Source organism: Botrytis sinoallii (assembly GCF_014898435.1).
Source record: "Botrytis sinoallii strain Bc 23 chromosome Unknown BSIN_003, whole genome shotgun sequence".
Lineage (NCBI taxonomy): Eukaryota > Fungi > Ascomycota > Leotiomycetes > Helotiales > Sclerotiniaceae > Botrytis > Botrytis sinoallii.
The window spans coordinates 1725554-1741522 of NW_024066030.1; the positions used below are offsets into that span (position 1 = coordinate 1725554).

Sequence of the window (15969 nt, forward strand, 5' to 3'; positions counted from 1 at the left end):
CTCGATACCATTTGTTGACATATATACGTCGATTGAATATCGTACATGATTCTATAATGCTGCTCATTGACACCCATCTCTTTCGTATCTAACTCCCAACGCCTAACTATGGACAATATAGAAATTGCTTTCCCAACTCTGAGTTCGCCTATCGGACAAGAGCTCCATTCAAGAAGATATACAAGAACAATTCGTGAAGGAAAATACAGTATTAGCATTTTAAATTCAAATCCTGTTGAACCAAAATCATTTACTTTAATCATAGCCCTAAAATCCCACCTCCCTAACCTTCCCAGCCCGTCCCCAAACATCATACTCTATCCACCTCGCTACGCCCCTTCTTCCCTTTGCTACCACACCCGCTGGATTCATAACATGACACCCCTCGTACGTCAAGCAAAATGCCGGACTATCTACATCACACAAAACAATTGCTGTAGGCAATGGATAGATACTCAAACCATTTGAGAAATCCCAATGCTGGGGTGCGATATTTAGAGGAAAGGGAGAGAGATGTCCCTGGTCGAGGAGTGTCCTAGTAAGACGACGCGCGGTATGGATATCGGGGTCGATTTCTGGAGGAGGTGTGGAAGAGGGAATTGAGGAGGGAGGTGGCGACATATCGATATCTTCATCTTCGTCGTTTTCAGGGTTTGACTTTTGAGATGATTTGAGAGTAACGGCCGTACGACGTAATCGTCCGCTAACGTCGTCGCGAAATACTACCAGTTCGCAACTCATGCCAAATAAACTGACTCTTGCTGGATTGCTCGTCCAAATGGCTTCTCCATCTCCTTTCTTTCCGTTTTCTTTTTCCATTTCAGTATTTGCGTTTGCAAAGGCACGTTTTATGCGGGAAGTGAACATTTCCGGTACAGGTTTTCTGGGTAGAGGAACAGTAGACCCGGATGAGAAGGCTGAAACCCATGCGTCGTTGGGGCCAGGGATAAAGATGAATGTTGCCGTACTTAGGAGGGTAGGGTATTCGGAGAGAACGGCGGCGAGGGAATCAAAATATTCTTTATATTCTATAGAGCCTCCCGACCCGCCCCGAGCGAGTACAGCATGAGAGACGAAAGAGCCGAGTAGGATAAAGGTCATAGGTGTGCAACCTTCTGGTTCAGACGAGTATAGAGAGAGGATCTTTTTAAGGGCTTGAAGAGTTTGAGGGACGTCAAGATGTACATCACCAAGAATAACTACACGGCCTCTGGATGGCGGCGGGGGATCATCCGCACCTGTGTCAGGGGGAGGTGGCCGGAGAAGCTTCTGTTCCAGTCGTTGCATTTTGTTGCCTAGGGCACGAGAACTACCGACACCTAGAAAATCTACCCAGCCGAAACCACCACCGGCTGTGGTATCTCCCTCACCGGCAGTTCCTAGAGTCACATGACGGCGTTCGGGAGGAGGATGGCCGATGAAGAAGCCGACGAATTTTCCGGAAATAGTACCTCCTACGCCCCCATTTCCACCAAGACGGGATGATGTTCCAGTTTCATCTTCCTCGTATGTGCCATCTACGAGTACCATCATTCCAGGGGCAAACCAGGCGCTATCTTCGGGGATGGCTGTTGCGTGTGTAAGATCGAGAGCGATGCTGCCCGTCAGGTCATTAATGGCGAGGGTACCAGTGGGTGAAATGCTGAGAAGGCCGAGAAGCATGTGAGTGCTGCGATTGCGGCCGAGAAGATTAGCTATCGGCGTTAATTTATATGATTGTTGTTGGGTGGTAATGGCGGATGTGCTACGTTGAAGGGAAGCTTTGCCACCTTGAAAAGCGGGCGTCTGGAAAGATTCATTGCGAAGTAGACGTTGATGTATAACGTTATAGCGGTTTTGGAAGAGCAGTGTTTTATGGGACGCTGGTGGGAATAATGAAGGTTTGGAGGTATCTCTGTATTGCATTAGTCGATTCAGATGAAAGTTTATCATTGAAACATACCTATCAAAGTGCTTTTTAGCAACATTATACACCAGTCGAGGTTGCTCAAAAGCATCGATGACCTTTAACCACTTCCTTGCATCCATCAGGCCATCCTCATCTTCCTCATCATTAACCTCCAACGTTGACAATCCCAAGCTTGACTGACTATCCTCTCTAGGTATATTCCCTGGCCGTAGTCCAAGTCTGGTATGATTGACCTCTCCATATTGTGATGATCCCAATACCAAACTGTTCTGCCGGCTTAATTCTCTTCCTACAACTATCCTTCCACCACTCATATTCCCTTCCAGAGCTTTCAGAATTTCCTTCAATTCCGTCCCCTCTCCATCGACAATAACACCACCACTCCTATTTTTCCAACTCTTTGCAACCTCCTCTAAAACTCTCTCTGCCAGTCCTTCTTCCCTCCATCCTGTTCCACAATGCTTTCCAATAAAAGTAGCCAACACCTGTAATGCCGACGACGTCAATGTTAAACTATGCTTCTTTGTGAAAGTGCGAAAAGCCAATGGTCTTAAAGTCGCAGGAGGAAGGAGAATTGGCAGAATACTCGCTTTTGGTATAGGAGCTGCGATGGGATTAAAGGGTCGTATAGGATGTACTGGTGTTGCAAATGCAGGCGACGATGAGGGGATGGGATTCGAATTTGTAGCGGGGGTAGCAGGAGGTCTGAAGAGCGGAGGGGCTTTTGATTTCGTGGTGGAATTGAGGCGAGCCATATTTTCAATCAAGTTTCCAAGCTTCCATATAAATTGTCGTTTGAATCGTTTTCAATCATGCATTTCGTAAATTCATATATGCTTCATACGTTTGTTCAAGGCTTGTGAGACGCGTTATTGACGCGTAAAAGTTAAAGTGCTTTCAAGTTTCGCGTGAAGCTCAGCTAATCCCTGCAAATCTAGTCCTTCAGTAACTTATGACTATGAGCTTCAAAAACAAGTTATCATCTTATTCACTTATCTTAAATTCATTTCTAAATCACTTCCTAACTCCACCATTCATCAATTGTTAACGTTCTACAGTTACAATTGAACAACAAGATTGACCTTTCCCAAAGCTCTACCAATTATCTCATTCGCGCACCTTGAATTCCCAATTGCTCACCTATAAAGCTATAATGGCAGAACCAGTCGAGCCACCCATCACCTTATCCGCGCAAGCATCCGCAGATTTGGAAGCATACAATTCGGCCAAAGTATCGCTCGCTGAATACTGTGCAAAAGGAACTGCTGAATATGCACAAAAGCGTTACGACGATGCCGTAGATCATTATGCGCAAGCCGCCGAATTGCAGGCTGAAATCAACGGAGAAATGTCACCGGAGAATGCAGAGATTCTGTTCTTGTATGGAAGAGCCCTCTTCAAGGTTGCGCAGCAACAAAGTGATGTATTGGGTGGTAGAGCTGGAGGTGAGAAACAAAAGCCTAAGAAGAAGAATGGCGCAAAGAAATCAGATGCCATTGCAGAAGAAGATGAGACCGTTAAGACGGAAGATGAGAAAAAGGATGAGGCCGGAAAGACAGAAGCAGAAGAAAAGGCAGATAAGGTGGCCGAGGAAGAGGTTGCGATAATTGCAAATGGAGGCGCTACCAAGAAAGAGGAGAGTTCTAGCACAAATCCAAATAAGCCTCTGTTTACGTTCACGGGAGACGAGAATTTTGAAGATTCAGATGAGGAGGAAGAGGAAGCAGAGGAAGAAGATGAAGAAGACGATCCCCTCAATATTGCTTTCGACATCCTGGATTTGACCCGTGTATTATTCGAGAAGAGGTTACAGGCGGATGAGGGAGAGGGCAAGGGTAAAGAGACTGGCGATAATCCTATGACTACCCATATCAAAGAGAGGCTCGCGGATACACGTGATCTCTTGGGAGAGATTTCTCTTGAAAATGAAAGGTGCATAAGGTTTATGCTACAAAATTTCCATCAATTGCTAACATTTACATAGATTTCCAGCTGCAGTTGCAGATTTCAAGGAATCCCTCGCCTTGAAACAGAGTCTCTTCCCAGAAGAAGATGAACAAATTGCCGAAGCGCATTATAAATTATCCCTCGCCCTCGAATTTGCATCAATTACACAAACTGAAACCGACGATAAGAAGCCCAACGCAGGAGCCGACAATGTTGACGAGGAAATGAGAGCTGAAGCTGTCAAAGAATTGGAATTGGCGATCAAGAGCACCAAACTCAAGCTACACAATCAAGAAGTTGAATTGGCAGAGTCGGCCGTATCAGAAGATAATGATGTTACAAGACACAGAATCGCCGATGTCAAAAGTATCGTTGCGGATATGGAACTTCGTGTACGTTATCCACTTCCCTTCTCACAATTTCTCCCAAACTTCTACATCGGGAGCAATATACTAACACCCTTATCCCACAGCTCAAAGAGCTCCGCGCTCCACCTGTGGACATCAACCAGGCTTTGGCTTCAGCCCTCGCTCCAGCTGGCGCAACCCAATCCAATGCTATGAGTGGCATTCTAGGAAGTGTCCTCGGTGAATCTGCATCTGATACCGCTGCACGTGTCGAAGAAGCCAAAAAGACAGCTACGGATCTAACAGGTTTAGTCAGACATAAGAAAAAGGAGACTAAGGATTTACCAATACAATCAGGTTCGAAGAGAAAGGCAGAAGAAGAGCCAGAAGTTGAGGGCGAAAGTAGTGATGGGGGAAAAGAGAAGAAAGCCAAGGTTGCTAGTGTAGAGGAAACTGCTGAGAAGACTGCTTAGTTGTTTTTTCGACTGAGTTTACCTTGGGATGAAAAGAAAAGCGACATTTTAACGACAGGGGAACAATTGGATCCAACAGTGGAAGCAAAACGAGTTTGTAATAAAATGACTGGTGCTAGGCAGGCGTCTATATGAAATCACATAGGATACTATGGATTATTTTCAGTGATCATTTCGATCCACTGTGTATGTACAATGAATGATAAACATGGTTTTCAATTACACTACACGAATGAGGTTGAGAACCTGATTGAACTTTCAAAGCCTATTCTTTAGAAACAAGTAAGAGAAAGGGATACTGTAAAGGTCGTGAATGAGATACTAAACAGACATCAGTTTCGATTGCCAGATCCAATAGACATTGATGCATTCTCACTCCGGTGAGCTCCGACATAAAGCTCAGCGGGAACACACTAGTAATTAATGAACATTGAAAAGAGCACATGATTCTCTCTAATACTAACTATATGTATACTTTATTATCAACAGTCGAAAGATTCAACTACAGCTATCCATGTATCAAATAACAAATTTCTTCACTCCCTATCTCACAATCTCACAATCTCAAGCAACAAAATCGTGAATAGGGTTGAAAGTTTGTATAATACTCATTGAATACTATATATATTGTAACTATTCATGAGCCTATTAAGAGAGCCTACGATCAATGAATACGAGTACTTATTTTTTGTTTCCCAATCCTTCATATTTTCATTCCATCCATCCATCCATCCCATCCCATCCCATCCCATTCATTCCTAGCCGTTGAGGTCCCCTGAAAATTAATCGCCAGACTCCATGCTATACCTGATATTACTATTTAGCAGCCCAGAAGACAACGATGATAATACTACTACTACCCAATCCTGAGCTTTCCCTGCTCGATTGTATTTGCATGAATGCTCATCTTCTCGTCTTTTCTCGCATCTCATCCGACTCCAGAATTTATGTCTGAAGATTACTGTCTCTCAGTAACCACTTTCACTTCTACCTCAACTCTAATACCCCCTCATCCAACACTCCAAACAACACCTCTACTTCCCTTTGCACCTTTCCGATTTCCTCTGCCAATTGTCCCGTTACCAATATGAAAGCATACAAGATTTCATAATCCTCATCTTTCACTGTGATTCCCTGACTTGACCTTCTCTGCACCCCGGCCCCCTGCAACTCCAATCCACCAGAGTTTGATAATCCATCATCCTCATCGTTTACCTGCGTGGGTTCGTCCTCATTACTGCGACGGTTACTAATAGACATGTTTTTTCTATATTGGAAAATCTTTGCTAAGAGGCGATCGCGTGAATGAGCCGTGCTGGGAAGACCGTCTGTTAAGAGAGGGTACTCGAGTTTCATCGAGGAGGCCATGACTATTCATTATTAGTGTCTTGAAAATTTGTGAATTTGAGTTGGCGAAAAGTACAAACCTTGAAACAAATGGCTAATTCTCGCACAAAGCTGCGCTCTTTCGTCTTCCGTGAATTTCAATAATAAAGCTTCACCCTCACTAGCTTCAGCATTCTTTTGGATGACTACATTCATAGCATGAAAAGCATCTAGCATCTTAGTCGTAGCTTCGACTATGCGCCCATAGGTAGCAGATGGGAATGGGCCTCGAAGTTCGAATTCGCTTGTGGCTGAGCTTCGAAGTTTGTCAAGTACGAATATATACCTTTGAAATTCGAGTTCTTCTCTCAAATTCATGTATGCATATTGAGACTCGCCTTCTACAATTGTTGATAGAGGATCTCTTTTCCAGACAAGACCCATTCGTAACCACAGAAGCGACAGGCCTTCTTTGAATTTTTGTCTTGCTGAAATCGGCCATACAACTCTTGTGATGATCAAACCCCAAATACAACCTGCAAGAACCGCAACAACTCTATGAAATGCGATTTCGGTGATGATTGGTCTGACACCGCCTTCGTCGTCATCGTGGTCGGAATCCTTAACTGACAAAGAATACGCGTACAAGCAAGAAAGGTTGTAGGTAAGCATAATAAAGCGACCGAAGGGGCCATTACCTTTTGCAATGATAATATAGAAACAAGGCAAACTGACAAGCCATCCGCAGAAAGCTAATGCGTAAGGATTACCGGCACAAATAACCCAAACCACACATGCGATTACGGCGCCGATGAAAGTACCAATGAAACGAGCCCAACCAGTAGTGTTAGATGCTCCAATTGTCATACTACACACTAACATGTAAGACAAAAGTCCCCATTCCCCTCTATAATGCTGATATGTTGGTCTTGTGCCGGGTATGAAAGCAAATAGAGCATAAAGAGCAGCTCCGAGGCCAACTTTCACGGCAAATCGAACTAGAAATTGGTGAGCGAGGTATGAAAGCTTACTTTGGACAACACTTACTATCATCACGGTCCAGAAATCGTACCATGCACATTGCCTTACGTCGTATAATACCTCCCTTAGTTTCTGAGTTGACTCTAGAAGTGATTTCAACTTTTCTATATCCAAGCCTGGTGCGTAAAGGATCAGGAATATCTTTGGGCAATTCAGTGCCTACATCCCTCGCAATAAGCTGTTCCTGCTCTTCATCATCGATAGCATCCGCTTTGGACTGACGATTAGACTTTCGCCAAAACATGAGCCATTTCCACGAGCGATATTTTGAACTCTCTACTTCCTCTTTCAATTCTTCTAGGATTGCCAAATAGTTTTGCATCTCGCTTGCAAAATCTTGAAGATTGAAACTAAAATGACCGCAGCTTGCAGCCACTTCTTCAAAATCAGCTTCAATACTTTCAGGACGGGTTCTATCAAGTTCTTTAGATTTATAAAGTTCCTTCAGTGCTTGAGCTCTTGCGTTACTGTAAAGCTTTCTACAAATACATTGTTAGTTTCTGGGCTTGTAGAGGTAATTTGGATATCCTTACAATGCTTCTGTCAGACTTGATCGGAAATGTTCATTTATAGTGATACGGTATTCAGGCCCTTCGGCAAATGGTAGCTCTTCTAGGATTTGCGAGAGTGTATATGCGAGCGACTTCATTGACGGGCCAAGATGAAGAATAAATCGTCCAAAAATTTCTGATGGAGATCGAACCGTAGGCATAACTATGCTCGACAAAGTGGTTTCGGTACCTTGGCGAGTGAGAAACTTAGGTCTCTCTGAAATGGCATCGAGATCACTGCCTTCTTCCGATGCTTCCTCGATGGCTCCAAGAACTGCAAAACGATCTGATTTGCTGCTGATGGGTCGACTGAGGGAATTTGTTTGATAAGGCGGGAAGCCATGTGAGCCCGTTGGTGTTGCGCTGCCTAATGGAGGCTCTTGAAGCAACGAAAATTGTGTCATCGCAGCACTCCGTAATCCTCCAATGGATTGGGCAAGTGTTTGCATGCAACCAACAAGCCTCGCTTCAATTGCATATTCGTTTTCAGTGCCTAGAATGTAATGTTCCAGCTTCGCCTCCTTTAAATTCTTTGTGAGCTGAGTGAAGACCGATTTGTATTGCTTTTGAGCTCGATCAAAGGAGGTCGAGCGCAAATCAGTTTCCGAACCACTGAGGAATCCCCGAGTAATCATAGTAAGCATATCCCCAAATGAGTCTGTGGTCTTGATCATGCTTTCTCGAAGCTCTGCTCGAGCAGATATCGGCCATGCCTTGCAGAAATCAGTAATTGTCCTTAGCAGTTGTAAGGAAGAGAATGACTAACCAATAAGCTGACGATTGACGTTGAAACCATCCCCATAATTACCATCTTCATGACCTGTACAATTTTATCATTCGAAAAAACACCCACTTGCACCGCATTCTCTTTTGTGAGGACCGTAATGATCGCCAAACTTGCCAGACTACAAGCAACACTAACCAATGGAGCATTGTAGGCCTGCTTGAACCAGCCGATGAATCCTAGACCACCCCCACAGAACACTATGAGAATAAGGGTATAACCAAGTTCTATGAGGCCCAATTGAGTTTCGCAGTACACCGAGACCGCCATGCTCGACACTGATATGAAGACCGCGTATAGGAATGCCGATATACCCAGTATTGCGGCTTCAATCATGGAACCCGATGATCTCGCTGGGTGAAAGTATACCGTGATCGTAGCAACCATATGTTTCCCATCTTGTTGCCCCAAAAAGTTGGCCAAGTGCGGTGAGAAAGTCGCCATACTCCCAAGTGTGTATGCTAATGAGCATTTCAGGATTCCCTTTCCAGTAGGTGTTTTTATCCATTGTGCAAATTCCTTTGAGGATTTAACACAATTTTTCCAACCTCTTTGGAATACGTTCGTGTTTTCTCCCGTCAAATTTAGACCCAAGCCCAAACCTTCTTCATGTGGATGTGATCGCACTGGTCCGTCAAATCCTGAGGGACCTCGCAGTGTAATTTGTCTGCGAACTCGTTCTCCTGTACTAGGTAATACGAATGTTCCATTCCGTAATTTCTATTGCGATGTGACACAAGATTAGTCCTCAGTCTATTCTCTTGCGCAAATCCTATAGCAACATACCCCTCGCTTTGCGCCATTCTTTCCAAACCTTCTATCTCGTTGAGCGTCCCTATTTACGGGCGACGCGCTGGAACCTTCTGAAGCCGATGGCGAGGAACTCATGATAGCTATTTCCGTTCTTTCATAGCTTGTTGTTGTTATTACAAAAACAATCGGATTTGCTCGAAGTTGGAGTTGGTGATCTGAGATTATCGGTGGCGCAGGTTGCAGCACTAAAATATAGCTACCCCGGATTCTTTGTTAGGCGCTAAGTGGAGACTCATCGACAACCAATGTCAGTAACATTCAGCGCATCATCCTTTCAATGGATTTAGAAGAAAAGAAACGAATTGTTATGAGTACCCAACAATAAGGGCAATGGAAAGGGCAAGCAAATGGCAAGGAAAGAGAAATGGAAAAGGAAGTACAATATTCTATCATTTGTTATCGACAAGATAATGAATGTTCCCAGCTCAACATGAATACGAATCCGGTGCTCTCTATCACCGCTGCAGATTTCCAAGCCATCCCGAATGGTATATCGCGACATATATCTTACCCCGATCATCGAGTTGCGTGTTGATCATCCGGGATTTAGTGTAATGCGATTTCAAGATTCGGATATCATTACCACTCGATGCTACTATACGGTTATACCGCTCAGCCCACCGCTGCACAAGTAAGTCCACGTGGTTGGTTTAGTTGAGCTTCAGATCGTCCTAAGTCTCACCTGATTTATTCTCATATGCATGCCATGACCCTTACAACTTCAGCTCGACGATATCAATTCGTTCAATGTGCAATGATCGATGGGTGTACGGATTGTTGACTATAGGTATGGAACGATGTTACACTTGAAGAACATCTTCAACAGCGGTCAATATCCTTGCTCAGTCTATCTCTTTAGGAACAAGAGCTCAGAATTGTTCTCACTCGAGACCTCTATAGCATTTGCCAATATTAGTCTTCGCACATATCAAACCCCAGCATTTCTTGCTTAGTAGTATCTCTGGAAGTTCGAGAGGTGCATCGGTGTGAATGATACATCTTCTAATTTTCACAATTGCTAGTGGACCCGGATTCTTGATGTAGCACGTCTAAGAATCTCAAGTTGATTGCTTTCTTTTTCATACAATTCCCTGATGCAAATCTAGAGGCAGAGTGCTTCCTTGCCTGTATACTTTTCTTCTAAATTCCCATGATCGTGGTCTGTTAGTTCTCTTCCCTTGGGTCAATTTGTAGAAGTTTCCAGGCTTACTACAATATTAATGAGCCATGTTAAGGCTTGAAAACAAATACTTGGTACATTTTCTGTTGCTACCTCTTGTCAGATTATCTCGATTGAATGAGCCGATGGACTTTGATAAAAAATCGTTTCCTGTGAGATACCGGTTTTCCCAGAAGCTGGATATTTCGTGGTTTACATCTTCCTCAATTTCACCAAGAGACGACTCTCGCATTTACTTCCCATAAGCCCACACAACCTCATTGAATTAATTCCCAGTCCACGAACTCCACTAAGTTCATAAGGCGATTCTCTGGAAGTTTTGATCTGGCCACTTAAGTCAAGCGTTTAAAGCTCTAATTATTACAATCTCTAATTATGAAAGAACGACCACATGCTAAGGTTAGCTATCATCCTGCTACTATCCAAGCTCCGAATCTGAAACATCAAGAATCTTTTTCCATTCCGCTTAACTATACGGGTGGTTCAGCTCCATTTATCAAAAGGGCAAGAGAAAAGCAGAGATCTGGAGATGCAAGTGATCGCAAAGATAATGCAAACAAGAATAAAGCTCCAAAAACAAGTGACGCGCATGTTCATAGAAGCTTTTGAAACGGTGGTGTCGGTGACCTGAACAAGCCAGCGAAAAAGGCTGAAAAGAAGACCGGCATGGAGGGAGGCGATTCAACGGGGAAGAAAAATGGCTCTCAATTTGGAGATACTCCTTCTAGTTTCAAGTAGAAAACGACGAGATATCGGGAAAAGAAACTATGGTTCTAGGCTGGGCATAATGTTCACTTTATAGCGTCTGTTGAATTGCTTTGGACGTAGTTACTGCATTAACACACACGGGCTAATTGTCAAAGATAGATGACTATCAAAGAAATCGCAGGACATTGAACTGTTTCAGTTGCAAATCACCGTACCTTTGACTGCTTTTTGTTAATTTTCGAGCGTCATTGCAAAAATTGACAACGGTATATGCATAATTACCTCCGTCGGCTGTAAGTGTGTTTGAGTCACATAACTCTCGATTATTCAGGTTTTAAAATTGTTAACACAAATAAATAATGTGGCACTCAATAATCTGAGACTTATTGAGTGGCTAAATCAAGAAAACTGTTGCCTACTCATGAGGTAGAACGATTGGATACTGACAGAGCGACCCTTAACATAACCGCTTTATTTCCTCCACAGGAAAGACTTCCGGCCATTGAAAAGATCGCTTCAAGGCAGAAACCCTAAGAGTTTCCAACCAACCTGAGTTTTGTGGTCCAGCCTATGGAAATCTGATTATAAAAGTAGGATTTCGGCTACATGCAAATCACAGCACAAATTCACTTCTTCAATTCCTCGTTATACCATTCAAGGTAATCCAATACAAGCTTGAATCTACAATTAATTATATATATATATCATGAGTTCCCGAGCCAGACCAGATGGCAAAGTCCCCGATGACTTGACCCATCTCAACTCTAAGAACAAAAGAGCCAAAACCTTTCCAGAGGTTCACGATCCTAGCAAAGTTAACCCCGCTAGAAACAAAATCCCCCGTGTTCCCATGCCCGATTCTACGAGCAGCAGCAGTAACAGTAACAGAACAGCAGAGTCTGGAGTGCGTGATCACGAGCGAGGCAAGGGGAGGGGTCTGGTCTCTATGTTAGGGAGACGGGGAGCTCATCAGTCGGCTCGGAATCACGCGGGAGAAGAGATGAATGGGGAGGATGGGAAAGCAAAGGGAAAGAAGAAGACGAGCAGAGATACCAAGAAGATTAAAAAAAGTGGTGGATTAGCGAAGCTTATTGTGGAAGAAGGAGAAAGAAAGGAAAAGTAGGTCAGATCTTGAGAGGGATGGAAACTCGTTTCGGCGTAATCAGATCACTTGGAGGAAATATTGAGAGATACTAAGAAGCAGACGGCTGGGTTACAGAAATCGCGATTTTTAGTTTTTGTTCTGATGGCAAGCTCGCTATTCTATGTCAGTATATGTTGGATTGGTGATCACATTGTAATGTTCTCGAACCATACGCTAGCGTGGTTTTATAGATTACCGAGAAACTAGCTAGTGTGTCACTAGCACACTTCTGAAAATGAGGTTCGTCGATAAGGCCTACTCTTTATGACATTCGAGATTTGATGCTCAATAGTTTATGAAAAGTCCGGATTGCAAAGACTCATACACAGTTCGATGGACATGGGAACAGTGTGCACAATGGAGGAAACGACGTGAAGATTGAGAAGAATGGTATTTCTTAGTAGCTTGCGAAGATTGTAGAAGAAGTTGACACAAGTTCGAGGAGATCTTCTGCTCGCGTAGATTGATAGCAACTACCTATGTAATCTTACTTGACTAGACTTATGAAATACATTGACTTTTTATTTCTCTCAAGAAAACTTGCAATTCTCAAGTAATTTGGGGAGTTATTATTAAGGAGAGGAAAGGTAAAAGTTTTGTACTACCAAGATGCTGATCCAAAAGCCTTCGAAACAACTAGTGGTAGTATTTTTAGTCCTTTCAGAAATTTCAAGGTGATTTTCTCCCGATCATTGTTGTTTGCCTGTGCCATTTTTGGAAGTGTCATACTTTTCTTTGGTTCCTAATTCATGAAGTTTCTGGGGAGTGGTGTTATCAGAATATATATTCGAGTAGTTGCCAACTCGGTTTTTAGTTCGTCTCTCAATTGATCCTGTCGAAGCTGATATGCATATTCTGTTCCTGAATTCGTAATGCGGGCTTGGATCCTTCACGGAGGCCGATTTTCTGAAGGAGCCACGACTAAATCCAAGCTGAATCTTAGATATTCATGAGATTTACGCGTTAATATTACAAGCCTGAGATTCAAAAAGCTTTGGTAAATCCTCATAGAAATTCATTCAAAATCAGCTTAAACAAAAGAATCAGACATTCTGGCAGAAATATGTTGACAAGTTCAAGTTTCGTGCTGACTCGTGTATATTGTGTTGGAATATTTACCATACGACAACCAAACACAAATAAGTGCAAAATAAATTACAACATGAGAAAGTATATAAAAAAGAAAGAAGCAACCATGATTTGTTTTGAATACATTTGCCCAGAGACCATGACAACTGCTCATAAACTTACCTGAGCTCAGCATTCAGTCACGTTTGGTGCATCTATCTGTCTGTCGAGAAACAGTAAAAGAGAGTTTATTATTCTGGAAGTTGGAATATCAGTCATGACAACGACAGATCCTGGAATTAGATTTCGGTAATTGAAAGAACAGTCAATTTATAAACAAGTCTTTCGTCAAGATGAATACATAAAGGTTTCTTCGGCTAGCAATGTAAGATTACATGGCAAAGGGCCGCGGCCCTGAACAGCCAGCATACATACATGTTACCGTAAAATACATCTTTGCTATCTCCGCCACAAGTTGGTACGTGTTGAATGGCATGTGCTCGTGCTATTTTCTTAGAATGTGATGTAGGAATGACCAGGTCCAGGGACGTTGGTGTTGTAACCATTCATCTATAAATCAACAATGCTGGCGGCTCAATTTTTAATTCAGTGTGTTATAATTCATCCGAAGATAGATTAACCCTTTGAAGTAGATATATCCACTTGGATCTTTTAATTTTCTTCTCAACAAAAATTTGCTGGAATGATCGAGTCACCTAGCACCGTGTTACTATAGTATTTGAGCCGTCTGTGAGCAAGACTCTGAATTTGAGACTTCCTGATAGTCCTGCAAAACGGAAATTTGACAAGCAAACGGCAGTGGAAAAAGCCAAACAGAAACTTGAAGAGAAAGCGGCGGAGGAAAGATTCAAACAGAAGAAACGGGACGCAGAGCAGTCAGAAATATTCTAGAGGAAGGCGTGGAGGAACTCCTTTTCCACGAAAATGTTCAAGCAATATCGACGGGGAAGAATATCCACCTAGAAAATATCTAAGAAAGATGTACGCCCGCCGAGACCAGCGAACGACTCCAGATCTCGCAAAATTCCGGAGCGATGGGCAGGAAATCCCGACAGGTCGAGGGGCTCGCGAAACATCTAGGGCACAGAATAATGACCCCCAAGGACGACCAGAGAGTAAAAGGTACACATATGAGCAGCCTCTTCCTGAGCGTTCTCGCAAGGACCGTGGTAAATTTTCAGTACCAGCAGACGATGTCAACTCAAGATATTTAAATAGGGAGAGAGCAGAGAAACTTAAACGGGATCGCAAAGAGAGAGAAGATCGTGAAAGACGCAAAAGAGAGAAGGAAGAGGAGCAAAAAAGACGGGACGAGCAAGACAGAAGAGAAAGAGAAGATCTTGAAAGACGCAAAAGAGAGAAAGAAAAGAGGCGAGAAACATGGAATGAACACGAAAGAAAGGAAGAGAAGAAGAAGACAAAATTTACAAGCAAAAAGGGATAAACAAGGGAGAGAGGGAGGAAAAGAGGAAGACCCAATAGAGCGCGCTTGGAAGGACAAGCTCCGAAAGGAGCGTGAAAAAGTAGCTGAACAGATTGCAATTGAGGAGTCTGCTCGGAAATTTAAACCAAGAACAGCTACAAAGGAAACAATAGGCAGAGACGAAGGAGGACGCACAAATCAAAGAGCGAGTGACAGCAATGCAGTCAGAGAAGAAAAGACGGGGAAAACGTATATATACACTAGCCAGGACGAAAGGGAAAGGGATAGGAATCCCAGAGATAGAAGCAGGAGTAGAGATCGGTACGATAGAGGCCATGCGCGCGTAAGACCAGCTCAGCCAGAGACGAATACAGGTGGAGGTGCTGGACATAAAGACTATGGGCCATACACATATTCGCCTCTTTACATTCGCAAATCGGTCCCAAAACCAGAAGTCGACGGAAGGGGAGATGAGAAAATGTATAGAGACAAGAAGGATCGGGATCAGACTAGAGATCCTGAACTCATAGCACGTCCCAGACGTAGGGATGAAGCCGATCAATACGGAAAATATGTGCCAAGTAGGGATCCGCTTTCCTCCAGTCATGAAAGCCGACATGCTCCCCCGCTCAGCCGTAGTACACCCCTGAAAACTGCCCACAACGACCCACGGTATGAGTATAACGATGAAAGACCTGGGAAGTACCATTATTGATACTCAAACACGACATGATAAAGAACTTCAATTAGTATTACTTTTTATCACTGCAATCAATCGTTTTGATTTAGGGAGAAGTGATTGTACAAGAAAGAAATTGAATTTTTTTTGAAATAATTCGTTTTGTTGTATTTGAGTGCCAGCGACTGTGGTCATTGCCATCATGAATGATTGTTCTATCTTATGGCAATGGATCGTAGTCAATAGTTGTGATTTGTGGGCTTCTTTTCCAAATCATTGAATCATCGCTACCATCGCTAGATATACTAGAATTTAGTATTATTCTCATTTTCATTCGTCTCTGCTCGTTGTGCACAAACGCTACGATTGACCGAGTGTGTTCTCCATTAAGAGAGATTTTCAGGATATTGAAAGTAAAGTTTCGACTTCTTCACAGTGAAGTGAAAGGCGGTGCTGGTGAGTACTTCATTGTAGTATTGATTTTTTTCCCTCTGGCCATTCTTGAGCCAAAGGCTCAAAAGCACAAAAGCAAATTCATGGTATCAATATATAGGT

The 15969-nt window shown here is 43.1% G+C and overlaps 5 protein-coding genes across 5 annotated transcripts; 3 read left to right on the forward strand and 2 right to left on the reverse strand.

Annotated features, from left to right (window-relative positions):
• Positions 1 to 267: 267 nt before the first annotated feature.
• On the reverse strand, positions 268 to 2664 carry EAF02_002211 (uncharacterized protein; the record flags this gene model as incomplete). Its single annotated transcript, XM_038898259.1, has 2 exons — positions 268 to 1894; positions 1943 to 2664. The coding sequence occupies 2 exons, from the start codon at positions 2662 to 2664 to the stop codon at positions 268 to 270; spliced, it is 2349 nt and encodes a 782-aa protein (XP_038761951.1).
• Positions 2665 to 3062: 398 nt separating this feature from the next.
• EAF02_002212 (uncharacterized protein) lies at positions 3063 to 4676 on the forward strand (the record flags this gene model as incomplete). Its single annotated transcript, XM_038898260.1, has 3 exons — positions 3063 to 3841; positions 3894 to 4248; positions 4329 to 4676. 3 exons carry the CDS (start codon positions 3063 to 3065, stop codon positions 4674 to 4676), a joined length of 1482 nt encoding a protein of 493 aa, XP_038761952.1.
• Positions 4677 to 5663: 987 nt separating this feature from the next.
• On the reverse strand, positions 5664 to 9266 carry EAF02_002213 (uncharacterized protein; the record flags this gene model as incomplete). The annotated part of the gene is made up of 6 exons (XM_038898261.1): positions 5664 to 6046; positions 6104 to 7000; positions 7050 to 7522; positions 7577 to 8307; positions 8361 to 9098; positions 9165 to 9266. 6 exons carry the CDS (start codon positions 9264 to 9266, stop codon positions 5664 to 5666), a joined length of 3324 nt encoding a protein of 1107 aa, XP_038761953.1.
• A 2519-nt stretch (positions 9267 to 11785) lies between these two features.
• On the forward strand, positions 11786 to 12202 carry EAF02_002214 (uncharacterized protein; the record flags this gene model as incomplete). Its single annotated transcript, XM_038898262.1, has 1 exon — positions 11786 to 12202. The coding sequence occupies one exon, from the start codon at positions 11786 to 11788 to the stop codon at positions 12200 to 12202; it is 417 nt and encodes a 138-aa protein (XP_038761954.1).
• A 2089-nt stretch (positions 12203 to 14291) lies between these two features.
• Positions 14292 to 15450, forward strand: EAF02_002215 (uncharacterized protein; the record flags this gene model as incomplete). The annotated part of the gene is made up of 2 exons (XM_038898263.1): positions 14292 to 14577; positions 14744 to 15450. 2 exons carry the CDS (start codon positions 14292 to 14294, stop codon positions 15448 to 15450), a joined length of 993 nt encoding a protein of 330 aa, XP_038761955.1.
• Between the last annotated feature and the right edge of the window lie 519 nt (positions 15451 to 15969).